Genomic DNA, 17278 nt, shown 5'->3' on the forward strand with positions numbered 1-17278 from the left:
TTAACTGTATAGCATTGTTGGAGGCCTACCAAGAATTACGTCAGCTTCCTGGAGTCCTGACCCCCCTGTCCCCCGCCCCCTGCCAGAGGTTCTGTGGACTTTAGGGCAGAAGAGAAACAGCTCACAGATCTCCCAGAAACACAGAGAACCCTGTGGATGGAATTCCTGCTCTGGTCCAAAGCAGTTTCTCCTCAGTCTGCCCCACCGCCCCCTCCATTCGGAGTCTTTCTTCTGCTGAACTAACGACTGGCGCTCGGGGAGTCTAATATCCACAGAGTCTTGGCCCTCAATTACCGTAATGGCTTATAATGAGATTTTGGCCAAGTAGCAGGTAGCAGGTTATTACTTCCTGCTCAGCGTGGGCAATGTCTACGCTGTTAATTTGTGTTGCCGAATGTGGCTCAGAGCTGGGCATCAAACTGTCAGAGCCAGATGTATTCTATTAGGTGCGAGGCTCACATTGGCCCATGGGCAATTTTTTTTCAATATGGAGCCATGTTAACTCACCACAGGGTGAATCCTGACGAATTCAAGCCAGCCAAATAAAAGGGGTAATATCCCAAGCCATCAAAGTAGTATGTTCCAGAGACAGATAACACCTGGTACCACCCACTGTCAGCAATGTCTCTCCAACACAGGCCATTCCACTGATAGGTAAAAAGCGCACCCCTCTTAATATTGTTGGAGAGGCTCTGGTGCCTTCATTAAGTTTTAATGAGTCTGACCCTAATGAAGGCCCTTATAATATGTTCTTCTGCTGTTTACTTTGTCTTTATCTTGGGTAAAAAAAAAAACGTGCAAGAGGTTCATATTGCTCTTATAAACTGCTTTCTACTATTAATTCTTACTTAACCTATTGTTTCTTTCATTAGCATTAGCATATATGTGATTTTTTTATTTTTCCAATGCAGGTTAGAGGATGGGAAGTTAAAGATCAGGAAATAATGAAAACATTTTGGCATTTGGCATTGAGATTTGCTGGTGCCCAAGAATTATGCTGTGCTTTCTGCAACAACATACTTTAAGTGGTTTGTTTTGTGTTTTGCTTTTTTTTTTTTTTAACACATAATGCAAACTTCTTTCAGTTAGCTCATATATCAGCAGATACCTTTTGGAGAAAGCAATTTAGAGTGTCCTGGAATTAGGAAAGATTATAGTAATATCAGGACAGGAAAGGTTTGTTTGGATTCTAATGAAGGGCAGATGGAGGCTGGACTGATGGGCCTGAGAAGGAAGGTCTTTCCCCCAGTGCTTACGGAGTTTGAATTATGACAAACCCAGTTGTTACTGGGTCTGCTTAATTTTATTTGAGAGGTGTTCTTTCTTTCTTTCTTTCTTTCTTTTTTTTTTTTTTTTTTTTTGTAGCTTGAAGGATTAAAAAAAAAAAAAAGCAACTTGTCTTTATTTTCATTGACTCTCTTGAGAAATTTTAGCCTGAAGAATTAGACAGAACTGTGGATGTTTTCCCCACTTTTGATGTGAGCTTTCTAATAGGAGCAGATCTGAAACCCAAAAGCAAATTTGTGCTTGAGAGCAAAGCCAAAACTCCCATTCAAACTCTGCAGGAGGACCCCCCACTGCTCTGATTTGTTCATTTAAGATTCTGTCCTTTTAGAGGAAAGCTAAAGACTCTCTGGGAAATATTTTTGGCAAGTTTTTTTTTCCCCTATACTTCATAAATCATGGTTTGCAGGTTCAGTTCCACTCATCCAAAAATCTCCTTTCTCCTTTTCTTCTGTTAATGTAGTCTACATGTCACCTAAGTTTAAACTTTTTTTTCTTCCTTATTAAAGAGCTGGAGCAACTATCATAATTATACTTATTAGTAGTATTATTATTAATTTTAGGGGCCACTGATTTTCAGACTGCTGTGTGGAGACAGTAATTGCATTTACTAAAACTCAATACACCAGGACCCTTAGTCAACTAGATTTCTGTTTTTGAATTTGAGTGATCTTAATTTTATAAGAATAAAAGCTAATATCAGGGATTTTATTTTTTAAAAAGGAAAAACGGGAGCCCCTTTGGGTTTAAGAAACAACTGTTTCTTAAAGTGGCACCCCCTAATCAGCAGTGTCCCTGTCACCTGGGAACTAACAAAAATGCAAATTCTTGGCCCTGTCTCAGACCTACTAATCAGAAATTCTGGGATGAGGTTTAGCAATTTGCTTTATCAAGCCTTCCAGGTGATTCTGGTGCAAGGGCAAGTTGTATTCTAGGATTCTTTCATTTTTTCCACACTAAAAAATAATCTATTGAGTACCTGCATGCCCTAGGCCTCATGAAGCAAGGATGAAAAGTTGTCATCTCTGCCCTTTTGGAACTCATATATAAAGGAGATCCTAAGACCTTGAGAAATGTTCAATGAACAGTCTTCCCACCCCAGCTAAGCTTCTAAACTGTATCATTCTCACTATAGATGCCCAGAGAAATCCTCATTTGTGGTCACTGTGATATACCTGGTAAGACAATGAAATTGACTTTGGTTTTACATAGTGTTGATGTGTGAGAGAAAACTCAGAAAGGTTTCTAGTTAGCCACGAGTTAATGAGATAATTTAATTAATTAACTGGAACCCAACATTCCCCTAGTGGCTAGTCAATCACATGACTGTTATATGAGGAAAGAAAGTATATGGGAAGAAAGCCTGTGAGAGCCATTTTATACTTGCTTCACTGACGATGTGAGAGGTCTCTCAGCTGAGATGGAGAGCCACACCTGCACTCAGCAATCCTTCCCCTAGTCTAGTTACACTGATTTTTGTTTACTCTCTTCTCTGATTGAATCTACTCATTGCTTTTAAATAGAAAATTCTAATTTAAAATGTCATGCCATAGAATGTCATATCTTTATTACTATTTGAAAAGTAATGATAAGCTTGAAATCCCTGGAAACCTCATTTCTCATTTCTCCTAAAGAGAGGTGATTATTTGATGTCAGGCATGGAAATACACATGGACCCAAGTACCAGAGACTAATGATGGGGGCCAATTAGTGGCCAAAGAGAAGCTGGAATTATTATTTTATTTTTATTTCAGTTGCTTCTGCCTCTCTTTTCTGATTAGTCTGGATCAGCTACACTAAGAGGGAAGATGATGGCTGGGTGAATTTTAGGCAGTTATGATTTGTGTGGATGGAGTGTACACACCTTTTGCATATTTTATTGATCCAGTTTTATTTTATCTTCTTTTTTTAGTTTTCTACTTTTTCTACTATCATAATGATTGGTAACTCCATACCATTGGGTAGCATATTTCCTTTTGAATTTCTGCAATAAAAATGATATTTTTCTAGGAAATGCAGGAATTTATCTTTGCTTATTAGTTTGCATACTTCTTTACATTTATGCAGCTATTATGTGAACATCCCCAACCCCTGAGCCTGGAAGATGAATTAGAGCAACTGATGGCAAAGAAAATCAGTCTTTGAAATCGAAGCTAAAGGAATCCAAAAGGGTGGTGGTGGTGTGGGTGGGTGTTTGGTAGCCCCATTTCCAGAAAGCCTTCAGCATATATTGAGCAAACGTGACATATTGATCATTACAGAACCTATAATTGGCGACCAAAAGCACAGTGTGGCTTTAATGGCCCTTCCTGAATAGTTGCCATCTTTTTTTTTTTTTTTTTTAAAAGAAAGCTGCTGTTTTTCCTAAATTCATGCTGCCCTCTAGTGGCAATGCTCTTGACTTCAGATGGGAGATGGAAAAGATGAATATGGACCACATAATGGTGGAAATGGTGGAGGTGGTGAAGGGGTGAACTTTTTCTTTCTTTCTTTTCTCCTGTCTGAAATATTTCTGAGTTCTTCAGTGAAAAGAAAAAAAAGAACACTGAGAAAGAAAAATGAAGCCATACCACTTGACCGCTGCCCACTTTGATTGACAGCTTGGTTTATATGATGTCCATCAGTAAGCAGCACGAAAGGGAACTTCATGAATCTGAACAGATTTGCATTCCATCTTAGCATGCACTTTGGAATCGAGCCCATCTCAAATCCATTAAACCCCACTTAGAATACAGAGATGGGGAGTAGGGGAACATGCTCACACCAAACAGGCCTTGAAGATTCAATTTCTCCCAGTGGAAAAGTAGGTAAGAGTCGGCCTATGTCAGATGGATCTTTGAAGCGCTCCCCCATCTTAAAGGCAGTGTCCTATGATTCAGAGACTCGACAGGTACAGTTGCATGGATGTCTGGTCTGGCACTGTGACCTTGGGGAAACCACTTTGAACCTCATTTTCTACCATTATAAAACAAAAGATTTGACCTAAAATGAAGATGTTTGAATTGTGTCTCAATGAGAATTCTTCAGTACCATTAAGGAAATAATTTTAAAGAAAACTTTTCTATTCTGTGCTTAAGCTTGCTAGGAAGCATGGCAAAATAAAGTATTCTTGTAAGAGTTTATAAATAAAACATTGTTTAGGAACTCAAAATAAAAACTGTTTCTGGCTTCATTTTAACTGGCACACACACACACACACACAAATGTAACCTGAGAAGAAAACTCAAAATTTGGATTGCTGAGAAGATTTAGCAGGGTTTTTTTTTTTTTTTTTTTTTTTTTTTTTAATGGGGGGATGTGGTTGGAGCGAGGAAATCTTTACTATGGCATTGACTTCTGATATATAGATAGATAGGTAGACAGATAGATAGATATGCATATATCTATCTCAGATATATATATGCATATATATCTATATATATTCTTATTTGATAGAAATACAGCATGTGTAGAGATAAGAGCCAATCATATTAATGGTGCTTAAAAAGGAGCAAGTAAGCCTACCCTCAGCCCTGGGACTCTTCCCATCAGTCTCTGTCTACCTGAACAACCCCTGGTACAACACGATTTAAAAAGCATTGACATCTGAGGAAAAGCACGTTGACTGTTTCCAGGATTCACATAATGGAAACATCTGCTGCCAGATAAATTTTAATTCCATCAGCCTAATATTTCCTCTATGTGGAGAGGACTCCGAATGGCCTGGTCAGGTCTGGGCAGGGCCCCGGAAGCTGCCACCAGAGGGCAAGGACCAGGGGCTCAAGGTGGGACAGTGGAGCTGGTTACTGAGGGGCCACTCAAAGGTGCAGTTATTTCTTGGAGTTGGACCAGCTTTTACATTTCCCACAAACAGATTCTGTGAGGGAAGAATGGGTCCTGCCTTTTTCTCCTCCTTTCCTACTTCCTTCCTTTCTTCTAAAATGACAAGCTTCATTTTCAGCTGCCCCGGGAGCCCAGAGCACATTTTCCACAGGCTCTGGCTTGTCACCCATCAACCTGTCTGCCCGGTCACATGATGGTTTGTGCAGCCTCCCCCAGGCCGGGAGGCTGGCGTCTCAGCCTTGCATTCCTACCACCTGCAGTGCCAAGATCCTTTCTCTGCTGACTGGTTTCCCTCCCTGGCTTTTTCTTCCCTGCAAACACGCAGGTGAGGCTTGACAAGGCCCAGCCTCTGTGTGGTAAGCAGGCTATGCAATGTGTCCTCTCTCAGTGCAACGTTTAACCTTCCAGGAGGCCTCCCAGACAGGACTGAGCACTGGGGCCAGGTGCCCTCTTCTCGAAGGGCTAGGTGGCCGGATACTTGGGGTCAGCTTTCTTTTGGGGTGTAGATGCATCCTAACCCTTGGATTGTGTGGCCCACACTGTGGTTTATACTGTTGACCAATGCTTGGTAGAAAGCAGCACATCATATAACCCCACCTTTCGGGTTCTCTCGTGCATCCAACGTATTGATCTTTGTCCTGCACACTGTTTGTGCTAAGAAATGAATAAAAACTATCATTTACTTTAACATATAACAAGCATTGCAAGTAGAAAGAGCCAATCCAAAATAAAACTGAGAGCAGCTAAAGCTGCACATAACATAATTTATTATGGATCAAAAAAAAAAAAAAAAAAAAAGAAAAGAAAGGAAAAGAAAAGAAAAGAAAGGAAAGAAAACTGACCAAGATTTATATCTTGTTGGTAGATTGAAAACTGTACATATTCATGGGGAGAAATTAGCCTTGGTGGAAATAGGGAAAACAAAATAAAACTGAAATGAGCCAAAACCACACACAATAAAGTGAGTTGACTAAACTTTAACAGAAGGCACAAGTCTTCCTGTCCCAATTCAGATCTGCAAAACTTTGCTCACGGTAATGTGACTTTGTGGAAATTGATGACTCTCAGATTTAGAAGCCATACCGGGTAAACTTTGATATCGGGCGAAAGCTGGAGAATTTTGCTTGATGTAAAAAATACACGGAAAAAGAACTGCTTCCATTGAAAATAAACTCGATAAAAGAGAAGTGAAATGTCAAAAGTAGCATATAGTTTCACTTTGCATTTAACAATTAAGGCATTAAATTGGCTAAATGGAGTTCGCTCTGAATAATTAGTGCTTTCTCAGAGAAAAAAACACCAGGCTCGTCTGCATGTTTATTATATTCATAAGCATGAAGCCAAAGCATCCTTGTGGTCAAAATGGGAGAATTCCAACGTCTCCGTCGCAGTGTATCAGGGGCAGCATAGCAGGGCACCCTACTCCCACGGCTCGTGGGGATGTTTGTGTAATAAAGGAGAAGAGGTCAGGAGTGTGCTCACTTGTGAGGCTAGGAGACGTCCCCCACACAGCTCTGTTGGAGGGGTGGCTGCAGCACTCAGCAAGGACCCTGTGCCCCGAGTCGATGCAGGAGGCAGCGAGGGCCCTTACAGGTGTTTGGGGGTTTAGCAAGCATCGCACAACCATGGCATCTGATTCCAACCCAAGAAGCAGATTATAATCCAAGACCCTTGCCTAAAATCACACTTAGCTAGTTTGGGAAGGAAGCCTCTCACTCTCTTCTTTGACTTCTCTCTGTTTTTTTTTTTTTTTTTTTTTTTTCTTTCCACATTTAATTGATCGTCTTACACATATTGCCAGGTGGTGCACTCCACCCTGGAGATTTTCAGGAGGTACAGTTAGTGTCATGACTTCTCCAGGGTCCCTCAGCTTAGTTTAAGAAGCTTCTCTCGCCCCTGAGCACAGATGAACAAAATAATGAAATATTGAGCCCAAGTATTAAAACAATTTCAACATGAAGGACAGTTTGGAGTAGTACAGAAAAGAAAAAGGAAATGCCAGTACAAAGATTAAATTTAGTGCAAAACCTGTAAAGTTTTGTTAACGGTATCTCCAAGTCCTTCTCTGACTCCTCTACCCTCTGCTGGGTGGAGCCTTCCCCCTTTCCTTCCCAGCCTGAGGCTCCTCCCAGGGGCCGCAGACAAAGGGAAGATCTGCAAGGCAGGGAGGATGGACTTTGTCCTCCTTCCACACAAACAGCTCCTAAGTGACCCCTTCCCTTGAGACCTTTTAAAATCTCTCTTCTTTTCATTTGGCCTTAGTATGTAAGTAGCTGACTGAAGGAGGATGTTGTGCTGGGGCCTGTAATCCTGCAAGCTCTGCTCAACCCAGGGTCATACCCACAGCAGAGCTGATAGCACGTCACACAGGCTGACCTCGAGGTTTGCTCCAGCCACTTCTCAAGATCATAAAACGTGGGCGTTTATTCCCTTCCAGCTCCCAGTTTACTCGCGGCCCACATGTAACAAAGACCCACAAATGTGCTTTCTGGGGGAATGTCCTTCCCCGTGTATGATGTTTACAGCTCTTAAGACTGGATGATAACGTTCACTTCACTTCTCTCTTTCCAGCCAGATATTGTGATTGCTTTGTTTCTGTGGGAGGAGAGTGTTCAGCATAAAAACAACCCTGGTGCTCAGGAATTGAGACTGTTGCCTTCTGTTATTTTGCCCCCTTCTTGAAGAAGGCACATACTCAATGTGTACATAGTCTTAAGATGTTTCAGACATGTAGGCTTAGCAGAGGTGAAGGTATGAGCGTTCAGGAATTGAAATTCCTGACTTTGTGGATTCTGTTCAAATTGTGTATAGATAATAATTTCAGCAGTGCTAATTTATCCATTCAACAAGTATTTATTGAACACCTTCTCTGCACTGTTTCAGCGCCTGGGCATTAGAGATTGGGGAGGAAGGAGTATTGTAGAGGTGGCATATTCACAGGTATATATAGTGTCACTTGGAAGCATAGTTCTAGAATCTTCTGCAGTCGACCAGAATGACTCTCAAGATACTGTTTCTCTGTCCCTGGATCCACCTCTTTACAACACTGTCATCACTCCCCCCTCCCGCCCCCCGCCGCAGAGGCCATGAACAGTCTAGTTCCTTTATTTGTACAGATTGGAAAATAGGAGTTCTGCAAGAACCTCTGTCCCTTGCCTGTGCTGTAGTGCTGCCTAATTGTAAGCTCCTAGTGATCACAAACAGATCAAAATCTGTTTGTCATTACACAGCTGTACTTACATTTGTGATAATAGCATTTTAAATGGTGATTACCAAAACTAATATTAATAATGATCATAGAGTTGATACTTTTTATTTTATTTAACAAATTTGAATTGATTGGTCCAACCTGTCCCCCATTATCAAATAAGTTTTTGTATTTGTATGTTTGTGTGTGTCTAGATCATTATTGTTTAACAACTAAGATACAAGTGGACAACCACTTACTCTGATATTTGGAGTTGAGCTTTGTTGAGTCAGAAGTTACTAAGTTAATGAGCTCCTATCAAAGCTAATGGGACATGGGCTAGTTTGCGGGACGTCCTTCCCAGCTCTGAGTGTGAAATACAGGTTGAACAAACTGTAGTAGAACTTTTCCTTGGGGATTTTGAGGTCCAGCAGAACTCCTCTTCTATGTATTATGGGAATGTTGGCTGGATGGATTTCAAGAACTAACTTAGTTGAAATCAAATTTTGATTAACTGACCATTGGATTTGCCTTCTCCATCAGTCAGCATTGGATCTGACATCCCTGTCTTCATAAGGGAAGCATTTGAAAACACTAAATCACTTATTTCAGAGCTAGAATGAACTTCCAAGATCATCTGGCCCCCTTGCCTTCATTTTGCAAATGGGGAATGCAGCCCAGTAAGGAAGAGGGACATGTGCATGGTCCCATAACCATTAGGGTCAGAGCTGGATTTAAATGCAGGTCTACTCCCACCTCTCCTTAATAAACAGACAGCAGAAATGCAACTGGAAGTACAAGGCCATCTGGGAGATTGGGGAACCCAGGGGTCTTTGCTGGACTCCGGATGAGGGTGCAAGGAATTTCTACTCAGGACTCTCAGGGTCTTCCCCAGCAAAGTCTCTAGTACTGCCCCACCATCACAGCCTTGTATCAAAAGAAAAGAGGCTGCTTCTCACCCCTCAGGCAGCCCCAAGGTCATAACTTAACCTGCGTAATTAGAACATCCATTCCAGAGGGGGAAACATTTAAAAGATAAAGGACCTCTTTAAAACAGATTCTTCCCAATACATTTTTTTCATAATTATAGTTTTAAAAGCTTATGGTGATGGGAGAGCTGGCTACTTAAGAAAAATTAGGAGTCTCATTTGGCAGGAGAAGATTCCCCAGGGGACAGCACACTGTCATTTTTCAGGGCCCCTGAAAAGAAACCCCCACGCAGACAGATACACGTCGGCCTGATGCATGGCGAGGCTGCTTCACTTATTATGGCCAAAGCCAGATATTTTAATTAAAAACACTACATATGCCATTAAATGTGTTGTTCCCCCTGCAGTCCCAAGACGTTATAGTTCGAGGAGATACAAACAAGTGAATGCATTACAGATGTACACGGAAACCACCGCCTACTGAGTCACAACCAGCGGGTTCCCAAATTCTAGCCTCAGAGCGCCTCCCTGTCAAAATGTTCTTTGCAAGCAAACTGTTCCCTCTGTAATTTTCACAGTTTATGGCAGTTGCCGTGGCGGGAGAAAAGAGCCATGGGGAGGCAGGGAAGAGAGAAACACGATGCCACCTCACTTAATTTATAAGCAGATTCTATTATTTTATAAATAATCTTCATGATAAAGTCCTATGGTCACACATGAGATCATGAGGTTTGTTTTTTGTTTTTGTTTTTGTTTTTTTAACCTTCCTTGTTAATGTTGGTTATTTATTTATTTACTTATTTATTTATTTATTTTGAACACTAAAGTCCCACGTGAGGGATAATCACCTCCTGCCTGTGAGCTGGGGTAGGATTCTCAACAGAGGCAATGCTTGCTTAATTTAAGCAGTTGTAGATGGTGTGAGTTCAAAACTTTCAGCCAATTTTAACTGTCGCTAGCCAGACTACCTTTCTCCCCAGGAGAACACCAGCAGCTGGATTTCATTTTTGGCTGCCAGGCTGTCTCTGTGCCTCCCAGGAGCAGCCCACAGACTGAGCGCCTTCCCTTTAAGGATTTTATTCAAGGTGACAGCTCCTCACACGTTGGCACTCTGATCACCTCAAGTAGCCGAGATATCAGGGGGATGAGTGCACTCCTCCTGCAAAGTCCAAATTTAGATTGACTGAGGTTATCCTTAGGCCCCTTAACCCCAAGTGCTCTGACCGAACGGGGCTGCCAGGAACTTAGAGGGTGAGTTTTGTAATGATGTCTGGGGAGAAATGCTCTGCAGGAGCGGACAGAGAAGACCCCAAGTGATAGGGAGTGATGTCAGCTTTCGTTAGAGCGGCAGACAGTGTTAGAATATCCTTGGCATAATATGGCACTGGTATCTCTGTCAGCATCTCTGTTTTCTGTCACTGCACACAATTCTGGGCCTGTCGCTAGCCCTGACAGTGTCTTTTCAGATCAGGTTATTGCCAGCACAGAGACTAGCTCCGCTCCCCACCACACAGCCCTTTGTTTGAAGTCTGCCCTTTTGTCATCAATGCACTTGATGCCTATTTAAATCTGACGGTGAGTGCAGTATCTGTGTTCCCGTCAAGAGATCATTGACAATATTAATACCTCATGTCCTTGCCTCATTCTCCAAGCTCTGACACCTTGCCAGTCTCCTGCATTCATCAAACAGCCCTCTCTCACCAGGACGTCTATAAACATTCTTGCTTCCAGGCCCGAAGGAACAGGGCAGGCCTTAAAAAGGACTTTCATCAGTGCCGACCAGAAAGGAACACTGGGAAACATGGCTCAGAACACTTCACCTCCCTCCACATTTGCAGCCCGTGTTCCAGGAGTAGCCAGCTTGTTTCCAGGATGGCATTTGCCATCCAGGTTGTGTCTAGGCAAGATCTGGAGTTGATGGTTACCAAGGAGAGAGGATGGAGTAAAGAAATTCAATCCCTGAACACACCGGAGGGTTTACTGGAGAGAATGCACCCACTAGTGGGTGGTGTGTGTGTGCACGTGTGTATGTGTGCGTGCATGTCTGCCTTTCATTCTTTCACTCAAGAGAAAGACTGTGTTCTTTATGATATCTGACAGCCCTATCCATTTCTTTTTATAAAAATTCATGCTGTCCTGGTGCTGTAGAAACAAATTAACATCCGTTGGCCTCATCCTTCCAGATTCTTGAGGGTTTATTGAGTCAATTATATTTAAGGAAGCCCTTTGTGGATTTTCAGAAACATCTGAGACCCTCCCACCCAGGCCTGTAGGAGATACTGTTCCTGGAATGGAACCTGACCAGCCAAGCCTGACCAACAGGCCAGTTCCCAGCATTGGTGACAATGTTTGTACAACAGCAGGTGCCACATTATACAGTGCAATAACGGGAGCAGCTCAGTGCCAACAGCCAGAGGAATAATTTTTAGCCCCAAGAAATGTTTCAAGGAGGTCTTATCCAAACTCAATGTTTCCAAGTGCCTAATTTCTGAAAAGCAGAGATTAGGGATTGGGGCCAAGGAGGAAGCATGGCTAAGTGGTCTGCAGTACCCTGGTTCATGGAAACATGACAAATAGTAGAAATGAGAGCAAGCCCAAGACCAGTTTGAGGCCATGAAACAATGTCACTCTCCCTCTCCCTTTTGCCAACTCTCAAAAGATTCTGTGACCCCAGTAATTCCCAACTTTGTCCCAAGCCATCCAAACTGGGGAGCCTCTGCCCTGTCCTTAAAAGTTTCTAAGAGTCATTTTTAATCCTTATTTAAGAATAATATCTAAAGTCCTGTAAATGGAGAGCCTTCTCTTGTACAATCACAAAAATATTTACTTAGAACTTCTGCTGTGAAGAACCTGGATAATTTCAAGTGCTAATTTACCCCAAATGAACAATAGATGGTGATTGTTGGTTCCATGCTAACAAACTGATAGAAAAAGTAATCATGCATATAGGTAGCTATTTTATAAGCAGATTTGTGGCCCGTGAATTAATGTTTTATGGATATTTCTTTGCTTTTTTTCTCGTTATGCACACTTCAGAGATGCAAGTACTTTTAGTAATAAGACAACTCTGTGAAGCTGGAGTTTAAGTTAGTTTTTCTAAAATTAGAGAGGGAAAAGCAATATGGCAAAAAGCAAACTGTCACCATAAATGTTTTCTTTGAGAAAAACTGATTTCCCTTAATGATCATACAAAGCTTTCATAATAACTGTGGCAGGTGATTTCTTAAAGATGTTTAGAATATATATGGAGTTGGTTAAAAGATTTGACCTTATTCTAGGGTTTTTTCTTACTTAAACTCTCCTACAATCTCCTTGAATGAAACAAAAACTGCACTTGGAGCTACAAAATTATTTAAAATAAAACCAAAGATGAAAATCAAAAACATTCCAACCTGAGAATTCATTTCAGGCAGCCTATAAAAAGAAGCCCTTTTGGGGTGCCTGGGTGGTTTGGTCAGTCAAGTCTCCAACTCTTGATAGCAGCTCAGGTCTTGATCTTAGGGTCATGGGTTCTACCCATGGGTTCAGGTTGGGTGTGGAACCAAGTGGGGAAAAAGAAAGGAGTGGGGGAAGAAGAAGCCCTTTAATGCTGGAGGCTCTTGTTAGTTTCCATGTGGCATTTTGTCACCACCACCACTGTTCCTTGATCATCCAGATGTGTTTGATGCCTCCTGGGATCTGGAAGCTTCTCCCTGGATGATAATAATCCTGATTCATGATAAAAGACTTGAAAAGAGTCACATTCTGGGAAAATTGTTTTACATCTTTTACTTGGGTGGGACCCATCTTGAAAGTCTTACTTTTCCATTTTTAGAAACTCTACTAAGGGAACCTAGAGAGAGAAAGGGTTATGCTTTATTTTGGGGATAATTTGGCCAAACTAGAAAAGTCTCTGAAATGTGAAAGAGAATTCATCCAGGAAACATGTTATTCCTAGGAGCCTATGCTCTGATGACATTTTATTTGAATGCCAACTCTGAGGAGAGGAAAGTAGGGTCCTTCTCTCCTGGGGCTTAATCCATTTACTGCTACCCACTGGATCTGAGACCCTGTTGCATATGTTTTTCTAGGCCTGTGTTTCCTTGCTGTACCAATTGTGCCACTTCTAAAGATGTATTTCATTTTCTTTGCAGGTGTCCTGGGGAAATGTCGCTATGTTTACTACGGGAAAAACTCCGAGGGCAACAGGTTTATCCGAGATGACCAGCTCTGATGGCAAGTTCTGTATGCTTTAGCCTATGTCATGAGAATAAAAGAAAATGGGCAAGTAAAAATAAAGAAGAAACTGAAGGAAAAAAAAAAAAAACAATGGTCCACATTGCATCTCTGTGGGAAGGCTATGACTTCAGCTTTTGGTACCTTCTGCTGACTTTGCCAGGCCTGTCAAGATCATCCTTCTGCCTTAGACTGAGTGGTCACATAGAGATTGACATGATTGCCCTTAAGCAGGTCTCATCCACTAGGGTGACAGACAGCGGCAGCGAAGCACCAGGGCTGACAGGAGGAACACCATGATAGATTGCCTGGTCCCTCCACTGCTCACAGGGGAGCAGAGGTCACACCTGGGGCCTCCCTGAGCATGCTCACTGGCCATAGTCAAGCGAGAGAGACTGTGTCTTCAACCTGCCTATTGAGTAGAGATCCTTCTGATGCCATTGTGCTGTGGGCTTATTTTTAGTGAAATAGTCACAGTTTAGAGGAAGGCTACGCTCCCTGATTCACCTTAAATTTTAATCCCTTCTCTTCTGCACAGCCCTTTCTCTCCCCCACCCCCACAACATACACCATCCTTTAGCAGCTTTGTTACAGGCACTGCATTATGGTTTGCAGTTTTTCAGAGAAAAGGAGGTATCCATTCTCAGCCAGGTCATACATTTATGGCTGGCTTTGTGTTGTTACAGGTCCTGGATTGAAGTAAATAGCTTTCCCTAAATCCCTAACTGCAAAAGCGTGGACTCCCTCTTGTTTTGTATATTTCTAAATCCACTTCTTGCCCTGAATAGTAGGCAGTGTCAGGCATCTTTCCCAGCACCAAGCTCCGGTTATACCAAGGACTCTGATTTAAGCATGTATGTATTTATTTATTTTTAACCACACACATGTCCAGCTATGCCTGTGGCTTGCTCCTGGGGGTGCTATTTAAAGATAGTGAGGGGATGAAAACAGAATGATAGGTCAGGAAGTTAAAGAAAGGACCGCAGAAAACACCCACCAGACCAAGCAGTTTTTATTTTTTATTTTATTTTTTTTAAGATTTTATTTATTTATTAGAGAGAGAGAGAGAGAGAAGCAGAGACACAGGCAGAGGGAGAAGCAGGCTCCATGCGGGGAGCTCAACGTGGGACTCCATCCTGGGTCTCCAGGATCACGCCCTGGACTGAAGGCGGTGCTAAACCACTAAAGCATGGGGGCTGCCCCCAAGCAGTTTTTTTTTTAAAATAATAAATTTATTTTTTATTGGTGTTCAATTTGCCAACATACAGAATAACACCCAGTGCTCAACCCATCAAGTGCCCCCCTCAGTGCCCGTCACCTATTCACCCCCACCCCCCCGCCCTCCTCCCCTTCCATCACCCCTAGTTCCCCAAGCAGTTTTTAATAGAAGGCATAGACCCTTTGAATTTTCCCCAAGACCTCTCAGAACAGAAATCCATAGCTCACGAGATGGTCTTTGTGTATCTTTGGCTAAATTCCAGCACTGATGTTACAAGGAAAAGAAGCAAAATCGTACCAGTTGGCTATAATTTCATTTAATGTACTGATACGCCAGTAAAATCACTCTAGGAGGCATTTGAAAGGTGAGTTGCTCTTGACACAACAGCATTTACTTTTTGCTTCTTCTGTTTTAGACCAGGTGTTCGTTGTCCAGGATCTCCCAGTACTAGGTTAGCTTGAGGACAGCAAAACCTGAAAAGAGAGTCCTTCCAAGTTATAGATAACACATAACTAGAGAGTTGCTACTGTAAAAGTCTTTAAGGACTCAAAATCCCTGAGGACTGAAAAAGAACCTACTTTCTCAGTTCTAGACCATTTACGTGGCCTCTGGCCTCTGAGTCAACACAGTCCTTGAATGACTTGCAGTGAGGCTGGCAGGAGGCCCTCTTGTAGATTATGCAAGTTAATCACTTATGGAGACAAATTTAGATCAAAATCCTCAAGGCCATTAATAATTAGGGGATATTAAATGTTTGCCTTTATCTCTCAAATCCATTAATAACCAGAGCTGAGTACCTTTTCTCTGTTTGATCTACAAAACAGCATTGGGGCAATGCTTTAAATTAGCTGCTTTAGGTCCCACCCTGGCTCTTTGTTTAGAAGCACCCACACATGTTTTGTCCATGGCATATTATGGGCAGCCAGATTTCTGTGCAAGGGCAGCTAGACGAGTCCAATGTCATATCCAATCTAGCAGCACATATATCCTTGTCTTTATAAAAGGCTTTAACCCTGCCTCAAACAATAAAAAAGCACTTGTGAACTGACCACAGAATTTTTCCATCTTTATTTTTCTTACTTGTTTACTTTTCTTAATGTCAGAACCATTTGTATCATGCGCAGGAATGTCTCCCTCAATGTGAGCTTTGGAGGCAAAAAATATTTTTGGAGTGAATTATTGACCACATTGCTTCCCTCTCTTTGGGTTGTTTATTTTCTTCCAAAATGGTGTAATAACTCTAATTAAGATTAGCTTTAATTATAATTTACGTAAAGGCCATCACTACGGTATATTCATCTTAATGATAGAATTATTACAAGTTTCGCTTCTCTTGAAAAGGGATAATGGTGATCACTTAGTGTTGGGTTGTTTACAGTTCCACTGTTTGTTAAGCAAGATTTGCTGTGTAGAATGAGTTGTTGGTCTGAATCAGTAGAGCCAGAAATGACGTTGCATGCTTATCTTAAATCTGCAAGAATTTCCCAAACCTTGTTTTTTCAAAGTAGAAAATTAGAAGGTAATAAACTCAATCAAAGCTCAGAATTATTTCATATGTCCAATTGCCCCCTTGGTCTTTCTGCCTTTTACCCTCTTCCATTGAGCTTTTTCTTAGGAGGTCACAGTACTTGACAGCTTTGTATCATCTCTCCCAGGACACCAACCTGCCTTGAGAGCCCCTGCAATAGAAAGCCAACCGGAGTCCTCTGATGCCTCTGCAAAGTCAGGGCGGACTGTCTTTTTCCTAAGTAACACAATTTTATAGAACAATTTGTTCCTTGGGGAATAATGTTTTAGATTGTGGGGAATCCTATTAAAAGTACAACTATTACAATAATTTGCTTTTACTTTTACCAGCCTTGCTCATAAACCCTCCATCTGTTTGTTGCTTTAAATAGAGGCACATTATAAGAGATTATCACTCGATCAGACTGCACGTCTGAGTGTTGTGCATTTTCACATATTCAGTATACGAAGGAATAAAAGAAAGCTAACCACAGATTCTGGATGAAAGGATTTTTCATTTGTTTTATTTTGTTTTGTTTTGTCTCTATGTGTGCGTGGCATGTGTGTGTGTGTGTGTGTGTGTGGTGTTCTAGCAGAGATGTATCTTGCACGTTTTTTTCAGGGAAAATCTTTCTTGCTGCTTCCAAGAAATAACCTGTCTTTTTCTTCTTTGTTAATATGCAGATCAAAAACAATCCACAGGGCTCTTTTCATCAAAAACAGTAACAGTGTTCAGTAGTTGCTACTCATAAAAGCGGCCTAAGTCAGACCTGCGTCACTGCCTAATGCCAAGGGTGGGCAGCTCAGGGTCCATTGAGACTCTTCCATGGTGTCTATCCATTGCAGCTGATCCAATGTGACATTCACCATCTGCTTATCCCAATTCTGTTTCCAAGAAGCCTTTGCCGAATAAGGGTGTTACCATTACTTGTTCGGCTCTCTCTAACTTGTCCAAATACCATGTGGTAAACTACTATGACTAGGACCTGGAAAGAAAAATGAGACCAGAGGAGCACAAAACACATTGGTTACTTATTTGTATGACAAACAGACCATCAGCTCTTAGTGGAGTACTGTATATTACTTCCAATGCATCAGCAAACACTTAAGGGATTT

At 41.7% G+C, this 17278-nt stretch overlaps 1 protein-coding gene across 2 annotated transcripts in view; it reads left to right on the forward strand.

Moving 5' to 3' along the window:
* Window positions 1-16655, forward strand: part of LRMDA (leucine rich melanocyte differentiation associated) — a 1020248-nt gene extending 1003593 nt beyond the window's left edge. For both annotated transcript variants that reach the window (XM_072823716.1, XM_072823718.1), the window contains one exon: window positions 13356-16655. In XM_072823716.1, the coding sequence (XP_072679817.1) occupies window positions 13356-13435 (80 nt within the window). In that variant the 3' untranslated portion in view covers window positions 13436-16655. The remainder of the gene's footprint in view (window positions 1-13355) is intronic.
* The last annotated feature ends 623 nt before the right edge of the window (window positions 16656-17278 follow it).

Source organism: Canis lupus, chromosome 4 (assembly GCF_048164855.1).
Source record: "Canis lupus baileyi chromosome 4, mCanLup2.hap1, whole genome shotgun sequence".
Classification (NCBI taxonomy): Eukaryota; Metazoa; Chordata; class Mammalia; order Carnivora; family Canidae; genus Canis; species Canis lupus.